The sequence below is a fragment of the Sciurus carolinensis genome, chromosome 17, assembly GCF_902686445.1.
Source record: "Sciurus carolinensis chromosome 17, mSciCar1.2, whole genome shotgun sequence".
Lineage (NCBI taxonomy): Eukaryota > Metazoa > Chordata > Mammalia > Rodentia > Sciuridae > Sciurus > Sciurus carolinensis.
The window spans coordinates 39,684,277-39,703,543 of NC_062229.1; the positions used below are offsets into that span (position 1 = coordinate 39,684,277).

General features: G+C 33.1%; 1 protein-coding gene across 4 annotated transcripts in view; it reads right to left on the reverse strand.

Moving 5' to 3' along the window:
* The window catches only part of Zcwpw2 (zinc finger CW-type and PWWP domain containing 2), a 105,982-nt gene that overhangs the window by 57,883 nt on the left and 28,832 nt on the right, over positions 1 to 19,267 (reverse strand). For all 4 annotated transcript variants that reach the window (XM_047530642.1, XM_047530643.1, XM_047530640.1 and 1 more), the window contains exon 3: positions 7,240 to 7,399. In XM_047530642.1, coding sequence (XP_047386598.1) covers positions 7,240 to 7,399 — 160 coding nt within the window. The remainder of the gene's footprint in view (positions 1 to 7,239; positions 7,400 to 19,267) is intronic.

The window sequence follows — 19,267 nt, forward strand, 5'->3', positions numbered from 1 at the left end:
CAGTCTTAAAAAATCAGGATTCTTCTAAAGTATTTTAAACAAAAGTATTAATGGATATCAAGATCTGTACCTAAAAAAACAATAACATACTTGGTTACTATTTTCTAATCTGTATTTGTTTCCTGTTGTGGTTTAGATGTTGGATCCCCCAAAGCTCACATATGAAAAAGGGAAAGAAGGTTTGGAGGAGAAATGATTGGGCCATAGGCTTAATCTAATCAGTGAATTAATCCATGACAGGATTGAATGGTAACTGCAGGTGGGTGGGGTGTGGCTGGAGGAAGTGGTTCACGGGGGGGGGGGGGCATGGCTATGGGATATATATTTTGTTATCTGATGAGTAGAGTTTCTCTCTGCTTCCTGATCACCACGTGAGCTGCTACCATCTGCCACACTCGTCTGCCACGATGTTCAGCCTCACCTGGAGTCCCTGGGGAATGGAGTCTGCTGTCTACAGATTGAGACCTCTGAAACTGTGAGCCCCCAAATGAACTTTTCCTCCTCTATAATTGTTCTGGTTAGGTCTTTTAGTCACAGCAGTGAAAAAGCTGACTAAAACACTTGCTTTTATCAACTATATATTTATGGGAACATTGGTTTTATTTACTACAAACAGATACTCAGATTCTATGTTTAATGATAGAATCACGAGAGCAGGTGAAAGATTTAGGTGAAAAGGATGGTTAACTGTCACACAGAATCAGTCTATATTTTTTGATCTAAACAGAATGGTATCTACTTATATGATAAATTACTATAGAACAAGACGTTATTTCTGTTTACAAAGAAATTAGAAATTTATTTTCAGAATTAGTTTAATTGGCATTGTTTAGGGTTTAAAAACAACAGGTTTTGCTTAATTCATAGAATGACATTGTATGCCACTAAAATCTTTTGCTATAAGATAGCAAAATGAAGGAAAAAAGTGGAAGAAGAATTAAAGAAAATGAAAAAGATGTCAATATCCCTATCAGAAGAATGTATCAAGAAGTTAATTTGCAACTATTTGGTAATTTAAGAACTCCAACACAGAAGATTCATTTTAAGACAGCTTACTTTACTCAAAAGCAGTATGACTGAGGGAAATTTAGTTAGCCTTGTATACTGGCTTAAAAACAATATTTTTAACAGAAAATACATACTTCGAGAAAACTTAGAAAGTTATATATTAGAATTTCTTAGAAAAGAATATTACTGTCCCCCTGAAGAGTCAATATGACAAACCTAGTTAACAGTACATTTTTCATGTATTTGATGAGAAAGGTAGCCACCTATTCCATCTTTTATATACTGAGTGAATCTGGTCATATTATTTGGATTTGGACTTTTAACTTTCATACAAGTTCACGGCTGTCTAAATTCATAAAAGACGAAGAAGAGAGATGACAGAGGTGAATTCAAGAATTTATGCAGTGAAGTCAGCATATATAAATTTAAGTCAGAAAAGCAAAATAGAGATAGGAAAAGAAAATGGTTTCATTCAATTGTAAAGAACATGAGAGATTGTAATTCCTGTTCTCCTTAAAAAATTCCATCAAACAAACCCAAAGTATCTTGAGGCATTGCTGATACTGGGGACTATTCATTCACAAAACAATCAGATTAAGAAAATGCTAACTTATCTCCCACTGTCAATAGTTATTACTTCTGTTTATACTAAACTAGAAAGGTATTGCAGTAATAGCCTCACTTAAGTCATATACTGAAAATCAAAGAATAAGATGACCAACTAACTCTATTCTCAATTCCTAATGAAGGATATACTCCACCTGATTGTCCTTGGTATCTCTTTAAATACTTCCTCTTATAGACAGAGAGGTTCTATGAAAACAAACTACACAATTGAACTTTGCATTTAACCTGTTACTTCCAATGAATAACTAACATTTATTGAGGAACCACTACAAGACCAAATGTTGTACTAAATGTTTTACACATATTATCTCAGTTAACCCTCACAATAATTTTACGAGCCAGGTACTGTCATATCTTCTATTTTATAGTTGAAACACTTGGGATTTGTAAATGTTGAGTGACTTGTCTGAGGTCCTTCATTAGTAAGCAAAAGAGCCAAGATTTAAACTCAAAGAGCCTGCCTGACTCTAGAACCTGCCTCTTTAGCCACTTTGTTAAACCACTTCATAACTTTATTCTTTTCCTGGCAGATTATTCACAAATAGATCACAATTAAAGAAACACGTAATTCTCTTAACCATTTTCCAGGCCAAAATTTAAAGGCTGTTTAGAAAGCAAACAAAAACTGTAATTGAATAATTATTTTTTGCAGTGATGGGGAATATTTCATAATTGAGTTTTTTTATTTGCAATACAATAATTCTAAAATTACAACAAATCAAATACAAATATGGATTCAGTATGATAACACTTTACTGAGAATTTGGCAGTTATATATCTGCTAGTAGGAATGGTGGAAGAGTTTCTTGGTTTTTGTTTTCAAATAAATTATCCAATTGGTTGGCTCAACAGATATGTATCCAGTTTCATCCTATTACTGAGAGAGCAACACACTGCCTAATGATCTAGTTACAAACTCATTTGCTAATCCTTATCACAGACTGCATGCTGTAATTTGGACCCTAATGAATCTTTGAACTAAACACTTGCACAAATAAATGCTAATCCAGATATACTGTCAAATGATTATTGCATATGCGATATGAAAATATCAAGAATTCTGCTTGTTCTTCATGGTTTCTAGCCCTCCAAAGAGGAACATCAAAAAAAAGTAAAGAGCACATCTACCAAGGACTGCCATAATTCAACATGTGTATCAGAATTAATACACATGAAATTTTTCTTCATTATAGGTACAAATGTGAGAAAATACTCAACAAATTAAAGCAGTTGGTATGCACATGCAAATGGGCATAGTGTGCAAAGAGAAAGGCATGTGACTTGAGATTTAGATATCTTCAGTCTAATCATTACCTTATTACTTAGCATCTGATTGACTGTGTACATATGTAGTCTGAATCTCACTTTCTTCCATGATGATGCCTCTTAGATGGGATTGTTCTAAGACTTTAAAAATTAAATGAAATGTATCTACCCAATTCTTGGTCTATATATGAACTTGATATCGATTGGCATAAATGTGTGTGGGCTCTTTTAGTTATTCAAGTTATCACAGTACAAATTTTTAAAAATATGTTTTTAGTTGTCAATGGATCTTTTGTTTTATTTACTTATATGTGGTGCTGAATATTGAACCTAGGGCCTTACACATGCCAGGCAAGTGTTCTACCACTGAGACACAACTCCAGCCCCTCATAGTGCATATTGACATCAGACACCTTTATGGAGAACATTTTCTCTGCCAATATATCAATCCTCTGTCTGTAATTTTTGTTTATTTCCTCTTACAGAAATCTACTTATATGATAAATTACTATATGAAAAGTTATATTATTTCTATTTACAGACCAGAGAAATTGGACAAACATGATCTAAGTCATTTAACCAAATTCTGAAGAGCAGTGGAATTTCTAAAGATACAATTTTCAAAGAACAAAGTCCTCTGTGCTGTCATTAGTGTGTCTGCAGAATTATACCAGGGGCTTAACACAACTAAAGTCTGTATCTCCCTCATACTGCATATCTATCCTGAGATGGAAGGGGACCTTTGCTGAATGTAATCAGTCAGGATCCAGGTGGGAAACAGCAAACTAACACCTCAAACATCAACAGTCACTGTGCCATAGGAACAGAAGAAAACTGAGTGGTGTTAGATGAACAGTTAAGTGCTCAAGAAGTGACACTCATCACTTTCACCTTTAACAAACTGGCTCTATCCCATACAAGGGTGCCAAATGTGCAAATACACTTTGTAAGGAAGGTAGAGATTGGAAAATGTTGATGAATACAATTAATGATTACCACATTAAAAAGCAGAATTACCTGCGTTGCAGAGCTTAAGTATGATAATATGGCAACACTGTCTTTTCATTTCCCTGAAAAATAAGGGCACACTTCATAATACAATGGGTAAATACTCAAATGACATTTGGTACCCAAAGAAATGGCTGCATATCTATACAGGAATGTACTACATACAATGGCAAACACTCTGCTGAAATAAGTCAAAAGCATCTATTAACACTATGGATCAAAAAGAAAAAAAAAACTATAACCATAGGCACAGCCTAGTACTAGGGAGTCTAAGTCCATTTTACGTTTGCTGTATCAAAATATGAGACACTGGGTAATGTATAAAGAAAAGAGTTTTATTTGGCTCATGCTTCTGATGACTAGAGGGCTCAAAAAGTATGGAATCAGTATGGGATCTTTGCTACATCACAATCTGATATATTAGTCAGTTTTTCATCACTATAAAAAAAATGCCTGTTGTGGCTAACTTTGTCGAGATAAAAACTTATCTTAGCTTACAGTATTAGAGATTCAAAGTACAAAATCTGGAGGCTCCATGTGTTTGGCCTCTGGTGAAGACAGCAGATGTCAGCACCTTATGAAAGCATATGTGTAGAAGAGCTCACAAGCCTGAAAGTCAGAGAAAGACACTAGTGTCCCACAATCAACTCGAAGGGTATGCCTTCAATGACCTAAGGACATCCCACAAGGTCTTACCTCCCAAAGGTTCCACCACTGTCCAATAATGCCACCCTAAAGGCCAAGCCTTCAATAACAATGAACACTTGGGGGAAGTCTCAAACCATACCCATACCATAGCAATGGCAGAGAAGTGAAAGGGGAATTGGCTGAGTGTACAAGGGGCCAGGCTCAGTCTTATATAACCATACACACTCTCAAGAACTATAATTAAGCTCTGTGAGAACTAGTAATCTTTCCAAAGGTGGTGCCTGTAAGATCTAATTCTCTTTCTAACAGTCTCTACCCCTTAATACAATTACATTGGGGAATTAAACTTCAACATTTCTGGTGGAGACGAACTATATTCAAACCATAGCAGAGGGTAAATCAACTACTTTTCCTTGGAAATATAAGAAACTAGAAAGGCATCAGTCAAGTAATCATTAGTTGCTGTATACTGCTAGTAGTAATGTTATTTATGCCCAAGACAAATTACCATGATTTTATATAACCCATACAATAGACGATCAACTTAAACATGCTATAAATATTAAGTTCACATCCTGAATCAGTTTTATTAGTGGTATATACAAATTATGCATAATGTTGAATGACAAGAACAACCTCAAAGCTGTGTTCAATTAAAGTGATTAGTATTCAGTTAGAAATGTGAACCTGTGTTAGAAAGCATAGTTTCTAGGCTAATGAAAATGCAATACTAACAAACAGTACATAGAAGAAAGTCAACAGAAAATAGTAGACCATAACCAAAGCTAGATTATTATATTAATGGTAGGGATAAAACCAAAAAAAACTGATGCCTCAAGGTTGAGATAAACTTAATCAGCGTTTCTCCTTGGACTACACATTAAAGTCACTTGTGGAACTTAAAAATGCTGATGAATTCTGATCTCTCTTTTCTACTTTTGCAATGTGAGGACATGGTGAAAGACCATCTGTGAAACAGGAAACAGGGCTCCACCAGACAGTGAATCTGCCAGTGTCTTGATTTTGGAATTCCTACTCTCCAGAATGATGAGAAATACATGTTTATTACTTATAAGCTTAAAAAAAAACTGTAACTGTAATTTTGTACCTGTTAAAGTAATCTCTGTCTATTCTTCCTTGCCCTTCTTACTCTTCCAAGCCTTTGGGAACCACTATTCTACCCTCTACATCTATGAGATCAACTTTTTTATCTTTCATATATGAGTGAGAACATATGGGTCTTTGTCTTTCTGTGTCTGGCTTATTTCACTTAATATTGCTGCAAATGACAAGATTTCACTTTTTAATACCTTCATTCATTTGTCTGTTGATGGACACTTAGGTTGATACCAAACCTTGGCTTTTGTTAAGAGTGCTGCAATAAACTTGGGCATGCAGACTTCTCTTCAACATACTGGAATCAAACTATTCAAATTAATCCTGACAAAATTCAAATTCTGAGAATACTTGTTCGGATAATTTAAAAATACACTTTTATACTTATATTTCAATGTAATTTCTTAGGAATGCCCTGCTCTTTATTTACTTCATTGTTACAAAATCTAAGATTCTGAAGTCAGTTTTATGAGCAACCTGATTTCTCATTCAGTAGAAAGGTAGGTCACAGAATATACACTCTTTTCTGTCTCCTGTAGTTGCCAGTTTATGTGTCTAGAACATACCCAAAACATGAGAGGAAATAAGGGACTTCACATTAAGATGACTGGTCTACAACTAATATGAAATGGATGCATGTGGCATTGCTTCATACATACGTGGTTTTATTTAACCAGCGTTTCCTTTTAGTTGTTTCAAATTGAATTGTATAAAAATGCTATTTATGCAAAAGATAAAGTAAATCCTATTTCAAAGTACCTCATATTTTCACTGATTTTACTGGAGATAAAATTGCATGCTTTAAATATACATGCTTACATGTATATTTATCACTATATTAAAAGAGAAACCATCCAAACTGAGTCAAAGGTGTCCTCGTTTATGACATCTACCTTTTATCAGATTTTTAATGAAAGCATGGTTTGCAGATGGAAAATTTCAATATTAGAATACAAAGATAATTGAATTGGTATGTATATATATATATATGCAAATATACACACACACACATATATATAAAAACAACAAATCCTCAGAAATAGATCTAGTTCACCTATTTTCATCAGTATGAGAATCTAATCTATTCATTAATTGTAGCATGGGATTTTAAATTTTAAAAGACTCAAAAAGATACTGAAGGAGTTAGTACAATGAAATATTCTTTTTGAAATCTGAAAAGCTGATTGTTCTCCATAATTAATTTTTCCTGTGACTACAGCTACAACTTGAGTCTTATCATGAGAATTTTAAAATTGCCAAATAACTATCTTAAAACTGTTCCTAAAGGCAATTATATGAAGTCTTCAGTTGATTTTTACTATACTGCCATTGGAAAAATTAAATCTAGAATTCTACAGCCATTTTACATTCATAATTTCTTTGAAAAAAACTGCTTTAAAATATAAGTGTTTTAATTTAAACAAGTAGTACAGATTATTGTTTATATAAACGATTATTTATGCAAATAAATAATTACGTAATTGTATATCTTTTAGGATCTGAGATTTAAAACCATGAATAAAAACAAATGCAAAAAGAATACTGATTTTATCTTACTGTACCTACCTTTAGTGTGATACTATAATGTCCAACAAATGTTGCATTTATCCATGATCTTGAATGTGGATCACCCAGGAATTCTACGTGATACTGTTCAACATTTCCATCCAGATCATAAGTCACATATTTACCTTTAAAAGGATCAGGGCAAAGTATTCCAGGCCAACTTTCAAAAGAAAATATTTTAAATTATTTTGATGCTTTACAAAAAAGGCAGACATCAACACATCTGTTACAATCATTTATTTGACATCTTCCTTTGAATTTTAATGACTTTTGAACAAAACACAAATATATTTCTACTTACATCTTTTAAAGATAGGTTATTCATTTGATACAAGTAATAAGTTGTATCTCTATAGCTATAGAAATCATTGAAATAGTCACAAATTTAAGATATAGATAAGACATAAAAGGGAAGAATTATAAAACAAAAGAATGATCTCCAGGCACTGCTGACAGGAAAGATAAAAAAGATTCATCAAATTCATGGCAGTACTGAATTAATTCTAACCAATCAGACTGGTTAATTACCAAAATATTAATCCACTGGCATGGCTGTTGACAGAAGGGGAGAAACTTTCCTGAACCAGGACTGTCAAAAAAATACTGCTAGCTCAGGCTGTAATAATACCATGCAGTAAAACTACTGTGGAAAAAGCAGAGATAGAGCACCACAGTTCTATATTGTCACTTTTAACTCTATCTCCTCTGTTGGCAGGTAACCAAATTGTTAAACGTCCTGGAAAAAATTTATCCTAATTAAAAATAAACCTTTAGAGAGATGTTCTTTCATGACATAAATCTCAAGAAACAACTTGATATGTTTCAGATTTCTCTCTGGCTATTCATTTTCCACTTTTGTCCCTTTCTGTTCTTCCATTTTCTAGTCTAGTTTTGGTTGGTTTTTCTTTTTATATATGTAGCAGAGAGTTCCTGTTGTTGACAACTTTGATCAGCAAAAACAAACCGTATTTCCATTATGGAGTCTGAATAGGAAATTAGAAAATAAGTCTTGAAACACTCATGATATGAGAAAACCCATACCTAGAAAATAATGTATTTGATTTAATAGATTTTGTTTTAAAAGGAAGTTTGAAACAACCTATAAACTTACTGGTAAATAGTGACCTTAAATTTTCTATTTACGAATGTAAATAAAACCAAATTTATCACTAAGAAATTTAGAATTTTCAATACATGTATTCAATATTTAAACAATTTCTGTACTTTTAAACAGGAAAATCAATTCTATGCTATTATGAGAGAAAAAATGAGGTAGAATGCAATAGATATTTTTTAAACCAAATTGTCTTGAATTTGGGCTAGGTTAAAATTTAAAGAGAATGAAACTACATTTTACTGGCATTTCAAGTGTTCCCAACACTCCCTGAAAGGCCTCCATTGTCAAATTTAATTCTTACAGTAACCTGATGAGGTAGGTATTTGGTTTTCTTTATTAAAATGACAAAACTGAGTCTAGGAGATTTTATATCATTTTCTCAGTAAGACTCTTAATTATGTCTCAATTAAGAAGACATAATTCAAAAGATGTCATTCTGATGCCAAAGCCCAAATGTTTTTCACTAGACTAGATCACACTCATGGCTCAAAATAGGACTGATATCAAAAGAAGGGAAGTCATCGGTAGGCTACATTCAATTCAAGAACATGGGAAGAATTAATTACCTCTGATATGGAATATTTGGTCTCATAAATTATATTTCCTTGCTGGTTCAGAGCCTAAATAACCATTTGGTAAAGGGTAATGTAGTGTATAGTATAGTATAATGTAGGGTGTGTGTTTCTTTGTGTATGTGTGTGTGTGTGTTGTGAGTGTGACTTGTGTATAAGAGAGGGAGAACTAACTACATGACCTCTGAAAGTCTTCTCTAGCTCTAAAATAGAATGAATTCAAAATATATCTTGCACCATAGTCAGAAAAGCAAAGGTACTATTATATCAAAAGGCTATTCTTACGAGACATTTGATCAGTAAGGAATACTGTTGCATCAAGACCAAGGACAGAATGATGGTGTGCTTTCTGTGTAATAACACTGACTAGGATATGGATAAGTTGGTCTCAGGAATATTAACTTTTCTTGCATTCAGATAAAACATCCTAATTACTATAACATGCTTTATTTATTCTATATTAAGACAATATCTGGTTAAATATTTATTATTTAAGGTCTTATACAAATTTACTTTTTAATTTTAAAATGTTATATAAGTACAAAGTTATTATTTTATATTAAAATGACACAATGTAAATTATTGGGCTGAAACTGTTAGTGATCCAATCCATGGCTTTTAATATTCTATTCATGCCAATAATGCAATATCTACGTCAATTTATTTTTAAATATTTTACCAACCATTCCATACTCTGACCTTCTGGTTCAGAGAATAAAGCAGGAAGGGAAGGAAGCAAATAAGATCAAGAAGCTGTGACTAAGAAATATACAGAAGAAATCAGTCATAATTTTATAGCTCAAGGTGTAAAATTAATTTACCCAAACATTTACACATTTAAGATACCCAAACATTAAAAAAATCTGTACAAATGACAAATTCTATTTCAGTTTACAGCACTGGAAAGATTATGGAAAAGGTTATGACATTCAATCAGGAGATCCAGGTTCTCATTCTGTCTTGTACCAGACAACCTGCCTGAAGAAAGTATCTAGACTTTGCTGTAACTCTGGTTCCTCAGTGTGTTGTTACAAGTTCAAATGTACATTTTTGTCTTTTGGCATATTAAAAAACTTGCCACTGTTATGTCTGAATTGTGTCCTGCCCTAAGTTTATATGTTGAAGTCCTAACCTTCAGTACCTCAGAATGTGACTACACTTAGAGAGGAGGGCCTTTAAAGAGATACTTAAAATGAGACCATTAGGGTAGGTGGGCTTTAATTCCATATAACTGATCTCCTTATAAGGATTAAAAATATTGATACAGATATGCACAGAAGGAAGATCATGAAGGGCACAGCAAGAAAATGGCCATCTGTAAGCCACGTAGAGAATCTTAGAAGCAATAAACCCTGCTGACATCTTGATGTCAGAATGTCGAGCCTGTGAAAAAAAGTCACTTTCTATTGTTTAGGTCACCCAGTCTGTAGTATTTTGTAATGGCAGCCCTAGCAAACTAATATGACTATATTCATGTGAGGTAACTAATACAACTGAGAAGATGATCCAAAAAAATTTCCCTTCATTTAGGTAATTATTTAAAAACTAGATAAATTATATATTTAGATAATATTAAAAACTAAGTATACAGATCATGCAATGAAGAATCAAATCACAGAAATAAAAAAATCAATAAAATTTAAATCAACTGGATTTGAAGACTGAAGATTGTTGACCTAAATTAATTGATATTATATGATATTATAACTTTAATATCATACAGAAATGTATATGCCTACCCTATATTCAACTATTAAATGATTTTTACAGATCATAAATTAATAACACAAATTGTAATGAGTGTGCTATGTCATTAACAGATGAAATACATTTGTGTCTTTCCACAGTGTCAAAATTTATTGAATAACAATGAATGCACAGGCTACACCACTTTTCATCAGTGGCAGTCCACTGAGTACTTGTGAGTCAACTGGTAGTCATAGGCCAGGCAATCACAGGTTCTTTTACTCCAATCTCAATTTCTAATATCTGTAACATTCAAGGTGCACATCACACTTTACATGATTATATGTGTTTATATATGTTATAGAAAGGTTATGAAAGGGCAAGGCAGCCACATGGGCTCTGGAGGCTAAACTAAGGGCAAAGGCAGAGGGTAGATAAGGATGCAAAAAGTCACTGTAGGTGGTCAGATAAAATTATGAACTGGTTTAATAAAGTAAGAAAAAAGAAAAGAAAAAAGATTCATGCTTAGTATTATAAAGGTTAAAAATTCTGAATTTAGCAGGATGTTAAGTCCCAACTAGAGGTGTCAGGAGGTGATGACTTGGGTGCCAATAGTCAATAGGGTTGGTGAAGTGAGAGAATGGAACAGATGGTCCCCTGTTCCCTAGATGCTGAGCAGAGTCCTGTGGCACTTGGCCTCTCGGAGTTAGGGGAAAGGGAAGTGGAGGGCTCCTGGTAGCCTAAGATTGTGCAACAGGAAGGACAAAAGGATTACACATTGTTTCAGACTGTCTGAAAACCAAAGGAACTTTAGAAGAATTGGAAGTGATAATGTAAAGTCTAGTAGAGCTTCAGGACAAAGTAAATAGGACTATAATTATCAGGTTCATACCACAATACTTCATTGTTGCTTGATGGCTCTTATCAGGCTACGTTGAACAGTAAACTTGCTTAGAGTTTTCCTTTGAAACTCATACTGGAAATCTACGCTTCTGAAACAATCCACTCAAAGATCACTTCAGTAGGAAGATATACTACTAAAAGTGACTGGCAATAGCAATGGAGACCCCAAACTTACCAGAAATCTAGGAACCATAGATCTTTTGACCCAATTAACATCCATTTTTTTAAAGCAACCAAACTGTAATTGTTACATTTCACTGTTTAAAATGTAAGGGGTTCATGTTTAGTACTTGAAGCTTTATACTTCCTCAAAGCAATTTTTAAAAGGATTATTACCAAGTAATTTCTAATTATTAGTACTTATTCCAGTTACATAAAACTTTCTCAAGTTTTCTAACACTTAAATCACAAAAGAGAAATATTTTGCAGACAAGTTGCTACTTTGATGATACAAATTATGGTATATTAAGTATCGATTGGACCCAAGACTATTCATTTTAAATTATCACTCTATGAAATATAAATAAAAGAGAAAACTCTTATAAAAAGAATTAGATGCTAAGTTTCCATTCATTATTTAAAACATGTTAAATTATAGAAAATATCACATGCTGATGTAAAGATGAATTATGTAAAGTATTATCATGTGTCCAAATAACTGGGGCACTTTAGTATTTCTTCAGGCCAGAGAGAGGAATTTTCTAACTCCGAGTCTCTATATCTCAGCTAAAAATGAGTGTACCAAACTAAAGGAAAAGCTAAGCATAGGGAAGAGATGAGAAAACATATTACTTCTCCCATCTACTACATCCATCATCTTTCTCTGACTGGCTATGATTGAAGAAAGCTGATGTTCATTTCTGCCCTTAGTGTCAGTTTCAGTTCAAACACTATCAACCCTAGATTGTACTATGCACTTCTACTTCCCTATTTTTCTTTTTCATATGGAAAAGAAATTCTTAAATATCATTCTATGGATTTAAATGTGGAAAGGTACAGTAAGAATAGACAACGCAAAGGAAAGGCATCAGAATTACAAGAAAAGTATGTGAGTGACAGAAAATAAAATGCATAAACAAAAAAAAAAAAAAAGAGAGAGAGAGAGAGAAAGAAAGGTGCTGGCTGGGCATGGTGGCACACACCTATAATCCCAGTGGCTCAGGAGGTTGAAGCAGGAGGATAGCAAGTTCAAAGGCAGCCTCAGCAACTTAGTGAGGCATGAAGCAACTCACAGAGACCCTGTTTTTAGATTTAAAAAAAAAAAAGGCGGAGGAAAGCTAGGGTTGTGGCTCAGTGGTTAAGCAACCCTGGGTTCGATCCCTGGTACCAAAAAAAAAAAAAAAAAGAGATGCTAGGTTTTACAATTAATCAAGAGAAAATACAAATTTTAGCAGGATAAACCACCTCAAGGGAAGTACAAATATATCATGAAGAAACTGATGTTGTACACATTTGGTATCCAGTAGAACTGATCTGTAAAAGAAAATCCTTGCCACCAACACAAGTTGGAGTTTAAAGCATGGTTACATTTGCCTCATATTTATACCATATTAGAAATAAGTCACTATCATTTTCTAATTATGGTTTAGATGTTTAAGATGAGAGTTAACTTAACTTAGGCCTTATTCCTAAACTGTTGGAATAAAATGGATGAGCTGGAGTCATCACCAAATGAACGTTATATTTTCTAAGAAATCTCTGTGTTGTAATCTAACCGCAGAAGCTTATGGAAAGGGGAAGTTTCCCATACAGACACAAATATGTTATAAGTATTTGTATGCAAAATAACGTAAATAAGAAGTAATCAAGTTTATAATACCAAAAGGATTTAATAGAAATATCAATTTATACATTATATCTAAAAAGTATTACTGAATTGCTTTGTTAACTTGAAGGTATATTTTATTACTAGGCTCTTTGAATGATAGCACACTAAGGTGAAAATATATTTTCTATAAATAAATTTTCATATTTATCAAAAAGCTTTGTAAAATGCTATATAAATATATCCAAAATAAAACCTAGTATCTGCTTGGCAGTGCATCCACCTGAATTAAGTGAAATATTCACTGTAATTGTTTCCTTTTAACTTTGGACTCTTTCTAGCTGAATATAATACTATTTCTTCAATTGTAAAAAAAGCAAGTCTGCTTAAACATTGTAGAAATAGTTTTGTCTTCACAGAATGTACAACTCTACCCCAAGTACACATAGACATATCTAAAGACACAGGTGGCATATGCATTTATAAATATATAAGTATATTTATTTATGTTGTATCAGCATGTGGAGATAGATTTAATTATTATAATTTGATTCCTCATGGAGCTTGCCCATAGACAAAGAAAGTGCTATTATCTTGACAATTATTTGTTTTCATAAATAGGCATTTCTCAATTTTGTATCAGTTTCCCTTTAGCTTTTTGTGAGCAGGTCAACTCTTCTGAGAAACAATAACTTTGAGATGTTGACAAGATTGAGTTTCTGAGTCTTAAAAGCTGGATGTAAGGTCATGGGTTAATGAGAATTGACCCAGATAATGATACAATGCTAAGTATCTCTACAGTCAGCAGCTGGTCTTTCCACTTGAAACTTCAGCATCTATAACACTGCTTAATTAAGATCCAATGTTTGTTTCTTATAGGTTAATTCTATCTTTCTATTTTACTATTGCAATTTATCCTATTATCTTTCACTGCATTTGTGTTACTGAATAAGCAATATAAGTACATTTGAACTTCTTAGTTTGAATTTTAAATTTGTGTTCGATTTAATTCATAAAAGGGAACATAAGTGGCTACTTAGTCAAATGTACCTTATTTTCCAGTAAATAAAAAGTTACATATAGTTGTATTTTTCAGGCATGTTGATGGCCCTAATTACACATTAGACATAATTTAGGGACAGGAGTAAAATATGCTTCATTTGTAATTTTAAAAATGGCAAAAGAAATTCCTAATTAAAATTACTAACAGTTTCTTCAGATATAGTGACAAAAACAAGTCCATTTCTTGAATTAGAGTTGTTAAAACTCCAGTATTTCCCTTTGAGAATACAAACACTATGCTTTCAAAATGTTGGTTTTAGATGTGAAAAATGATATGGAACTACAAGTACCTTCATAAGTAACTTCACAAAATGTGTTTATATACATATCTCTTAAAATATCTGGTCTTATGCAACTATTTCTTCTTGATGTTCACTTAAATTATTACATGGAAGTCAGTTAATAATAACATTTTTCACAACATTATTCCATTTGATTCCTAGAAAAGCCATCACCAATAAAGGGCACATATTTCCAAAAGATTTTGCACATTTTCCAATATAGTATATCAGTTTGCTAAGATGTCATAACAAAATATCACAGACTGGGTGGGTAAAATAATATGAATTTACTATCTCATAGTCCTGGAGGCTTGAAGTCCAAGATCAATGTATTGATGGATTTGGTTTCTTCTAGGTTCTCTTTCCTTGGCTTACAGATGGTCACCTTCTTGTTGTGTCCTCACATGGCCTTTTTTCTCTATAAATGCATTTCTAAAGTTCCTGTGTATCCAAATTATCTCTTCTTGCAAGAACACTAGTCAATTTGGCTTAAGATTCACCCTGATGGTCTCATTTTTACTTAATTATCTCTTTAAAGCTCCCATATCCAAATATAGTCACACTATGACGTGCTAGGCTTTAGGGTTTCATTATATGAATTTTAAAGGAGCACAATTCAACACAAAACAGTGAGAATCCCAGAGGCTTGGGAGGCTGAGGAAGGAGGATTGTGAGTTCAAAGCCAGCCTCAGCAAAAGCAAGGTGCTAAGCAACTCAGTGAGACCCTGTCTCTAAATAAAAAAATACAAATTAGGGCTGGGAATGTGGCTCAGCGGGTTGAGTGCTCCTGGGTTCAATCCTTGGTACCTGCCCGGTAACAGTAAATGAGAGTGCAAGAACATGAATCTAGGTATTAACTTCAAGACCTGCTATATTTGTGTGTATGCTGGAATAAACCAATCATACTATCTCATACTCATCTTATTTTTTTCATGGAGAGGAACATGAATGAAAACAAGATAATAAACCAAAATATCCCAGCTTTGAGAATTTATGTTGGTAAATGTAATATGAGATAGTATGAGATTCTGAAAAGATAGCAGCAATGATAGTACCATGTTAGAATCTCCTAAAATTTCCCCAATGTAGGTACAGACAATAAGACAGCAATACCTGACACACAACAGCTATGATAAAATTTAATAAGCTATCTACGAACACAAAAATAGGACTAGTAGGTACAAACTACTGATAATTACAAGACCTGCAAAATGTTAGCTTCTGTGTGAGAAAACAAGGGTTGGTAAGGAAGGCAACCAGAAGGTTGACAGCTTTGAGAAATGAGAACTTCAAAACCAATTAAGCATTCAACAAAAAGTGCAGCAGGCTGAACTAAGAGCAGCAGGAAAAACTGCAACGAATTCTGAAGGTGTTAAAGCAGTCTGGACACTATGAATACTTAGATCTAACAGAGATCATTTGTAGGACAAAAGTTCATACTGATGAGAAACTCCTAGTAGTAAAATCAGATTAGAAGAGGACAGGATAAATAATAACAGAGGAAAATGAAGATCCAAGTAAAAGTGAGGATAGAACACCAAAGGTAGCTTCCATGAAAGAAAAAAAATGATAAGTTGGATTTCATTAAAATTATAACATATGCTATGCAACAAACACTGTCAAGTCACAGGATGGAGGAAAACATCCGTAAAAGACATATTTGATAAAAGGCTGGTATCCAAAATATATAAAGTACTCTTAAAATTCTAAAAGAAACAAGATTTAAAAAATGGGAAAAAATCTGAAGATACCTCTCTAAAAAAAGATATAAAGATGGCTAATAAACATGAAAAGAAGTTTAATAGTATATATCTTTAGGGAAATGCAAATTAAAACAACAATGGGATACTAATACATGCATATTAGAATGGACAAAACCAAAAACACTAACAACAAATACTGATAAGAATATGGTGCAACAGGAATTCTCATTCATTGTTGGTGGGAACACAAAATGGTACAGCCATTCTAGATGACAATTTGGCAGTTTCTTAGAAATCATACAATCCAGCAACTGCATTCCTTGATATTTACCCCAAGAAATTAAAAACTTACATTTACACAAAAACCTGCATACAGATGTTTATAGAAGTTTTACTCCTAATTGTCAAAACTTGGAAGCAAACAAGAAGTCCTTTAGTAGGTGAATGGATAAATAAATTGTAGTACATACAAATATGGAATTTTACTCAATAGTAAAAAAAATGAGTAATGGAGGCATTAAAGAACAAGGAAGAAATGGAAATGCATTTTACTAAGTGAAAAAAGTTAATCTAAAAGGTTTACATGTTGCATGACTCCAACATATGGCTATGTACAAAGGCCAAAGTATGGAGACAGTAAAAAGATCAATGTTGCCAAGAGTTTTGGGGAGGGATGAATAGGTGAAGCACAGAGGATTTTTATGCTAGTAAAACCATTCAGTATAATGGTGAATACAGGTCATTACAGTCAAAACTCATAAAATATACAACACAAAGAATGAACCCTAACGTAAACTATTGACTTGGTTGATGATGAGTGAATGTTGTTTGTAACTTATAATAAATGTACCTTATTGGTGAAAGATGTTGATGGTGAGTGAGCTGTGTGTGTGGTAAGGAAGTAATACATGAAAATTCTAATTTTCACTCAATTTTTCTGTGAATCTACAGCTGTTCTAAAAAAGTCTATTAATTTAATAAAAATTTAAAATTAAAAAATAAAGTAGGGGAGGGAAAATACCTAAGAATTTCTATAAACAATTCTACATTTTTGATACTTTGAGAAAACAACAAAATAAAAAGTCCTGGGGCTATAAATTTTAAAAATGTATAAAACAAATTTATTCTGCAACTTCTGGTTCTAGACAACAAAACAGTCATTTCTCTATATTCTTTCCTCTAGATATGCAGAAAAATTCTGGATATTATATATAAAACAAACATAAGAAGACTAAAAAGTGAAAAAATAGAACAGTTAATACACTGAAACCTGTGAAGAATAGTATGACAGTGCATTCTCTGGGCTTTCTTTTTGCCTCACATACTCTTAGACTGAGTGTTAAAGGAGACAGCCAGCCCAGAAATAGGTGCAAATAAATAAAAAAGCCCCAGTGAAACCTGCTCTTTTTAGCCAAGAGTCAAAGAAAGCGGCAGTATAGCAAGACAGAAGTCTTTTATACAATTACTTCTCTATTCCAGACAAACTATGCCATCCTGCACTCTAATCTATCTGCACAGCAAAGATCAGTGGTAAACCTGGACTTCAAACCAACAAGCAGTAATGAAGCACTTTCTCCCTTAAGAAGTAGCAAAGGCGTCCTACTAGGAAGGTAAGATTTTTACCATTTTCCAGTGCTAGGAAGACTGTCTCCCATGGTGTCAGTGAAGGTTACCTGGGGGAGTAATAACCTCTACTCTCTTCCAGTGTTGTGAGTGGGGAACCTTAACTCCTGCCTCTCCCTAGTAGGAAAGAGATCCTTCCCTGGAAATCAGTTGAGGTTGACTGGAAAAGCTGGACATCCGCTCCCATCTGGCAGTAATAAAGAGGTGCCTCCAAATCCCTGCAGTGCACTAGCAAAAGCAGCTTGCTAAACGTATTTTAAATAATATCCAAAATTAAGTCAAGCATCGTGGCACATGACTGTAATCCCACCTACTCACAAGGCTGGGGCAAGAGGATTGCCTGAGCAACTTAGTGAGACCTTGTCTCAAAATAAAAAATAAAATGATGGAATGGGGATTTAAGTCAGTGGTAGAGCACTTGACCTAGCACATACAAGGCCCTGGGTTCAATCCCCAATAACACACACACACACACACACACACACACACAAAATTCAAAAGGAATAAAAGACATGAAGAAGTAACACATGAATATCTTATAACCGAAAGTACAATAAAATAAAGATCAACAGATAGTTTAACAGCAGAATGAATATGATAGCAGAAGGACTCAATGAACTTAAAAGACAGAATAATAGGAATGAGCCAGTTTGAACAACAAAGAGAAAATAAGACTAAGAGAAATCTATTCTGACTTGCTCTTCCCTTCTTAAAGAAAAGGGATGCATTTTTATATAATAGTGCACAACAAGAAAGGATCATGGTAGAATTTGATATAAAGTTATTATGGCAAAACTGAATAATTCTCCTACAAAAAATGAAAGCTTTCCAGAGAGGCATGGTCTTAAAAGAAATCAACATTGTACCTGAGATTTCAAGTTAAGCTAAAGGAAATAAAATAATGTAGGCAGTGAAAAAACTAGAAAATTAGAAACTAGAAAATTAGAAAAATATTTTAAAGTGACTAAAGATTTTTAAAAATCATCATATCTAATGAACCGCTTTTTAAAAATATTTCAATGAAGAATAATAAATTGGAAAGAATAGAAGAGCAAATGGTAATACCCTCAGAAAAATAAAACATGGAAAAGAAAAAATATTTATGTGTAAAAAGAATTGAAAAGATGAAAATAATTCAAGAAAAAGGAATACATAAGATGAACAAATAAGATAAAAGATAAATAAGACAGGAGTCCTGAAATAAGAAAATCAAAGCCATGAGAAAAAACAAATATAGTAGCATATAATTTAAGAAAGTTAAAAATAAAGCTTTAAATTATAAACTGAAAATGCACACTGCATATTTGGAAAAATCA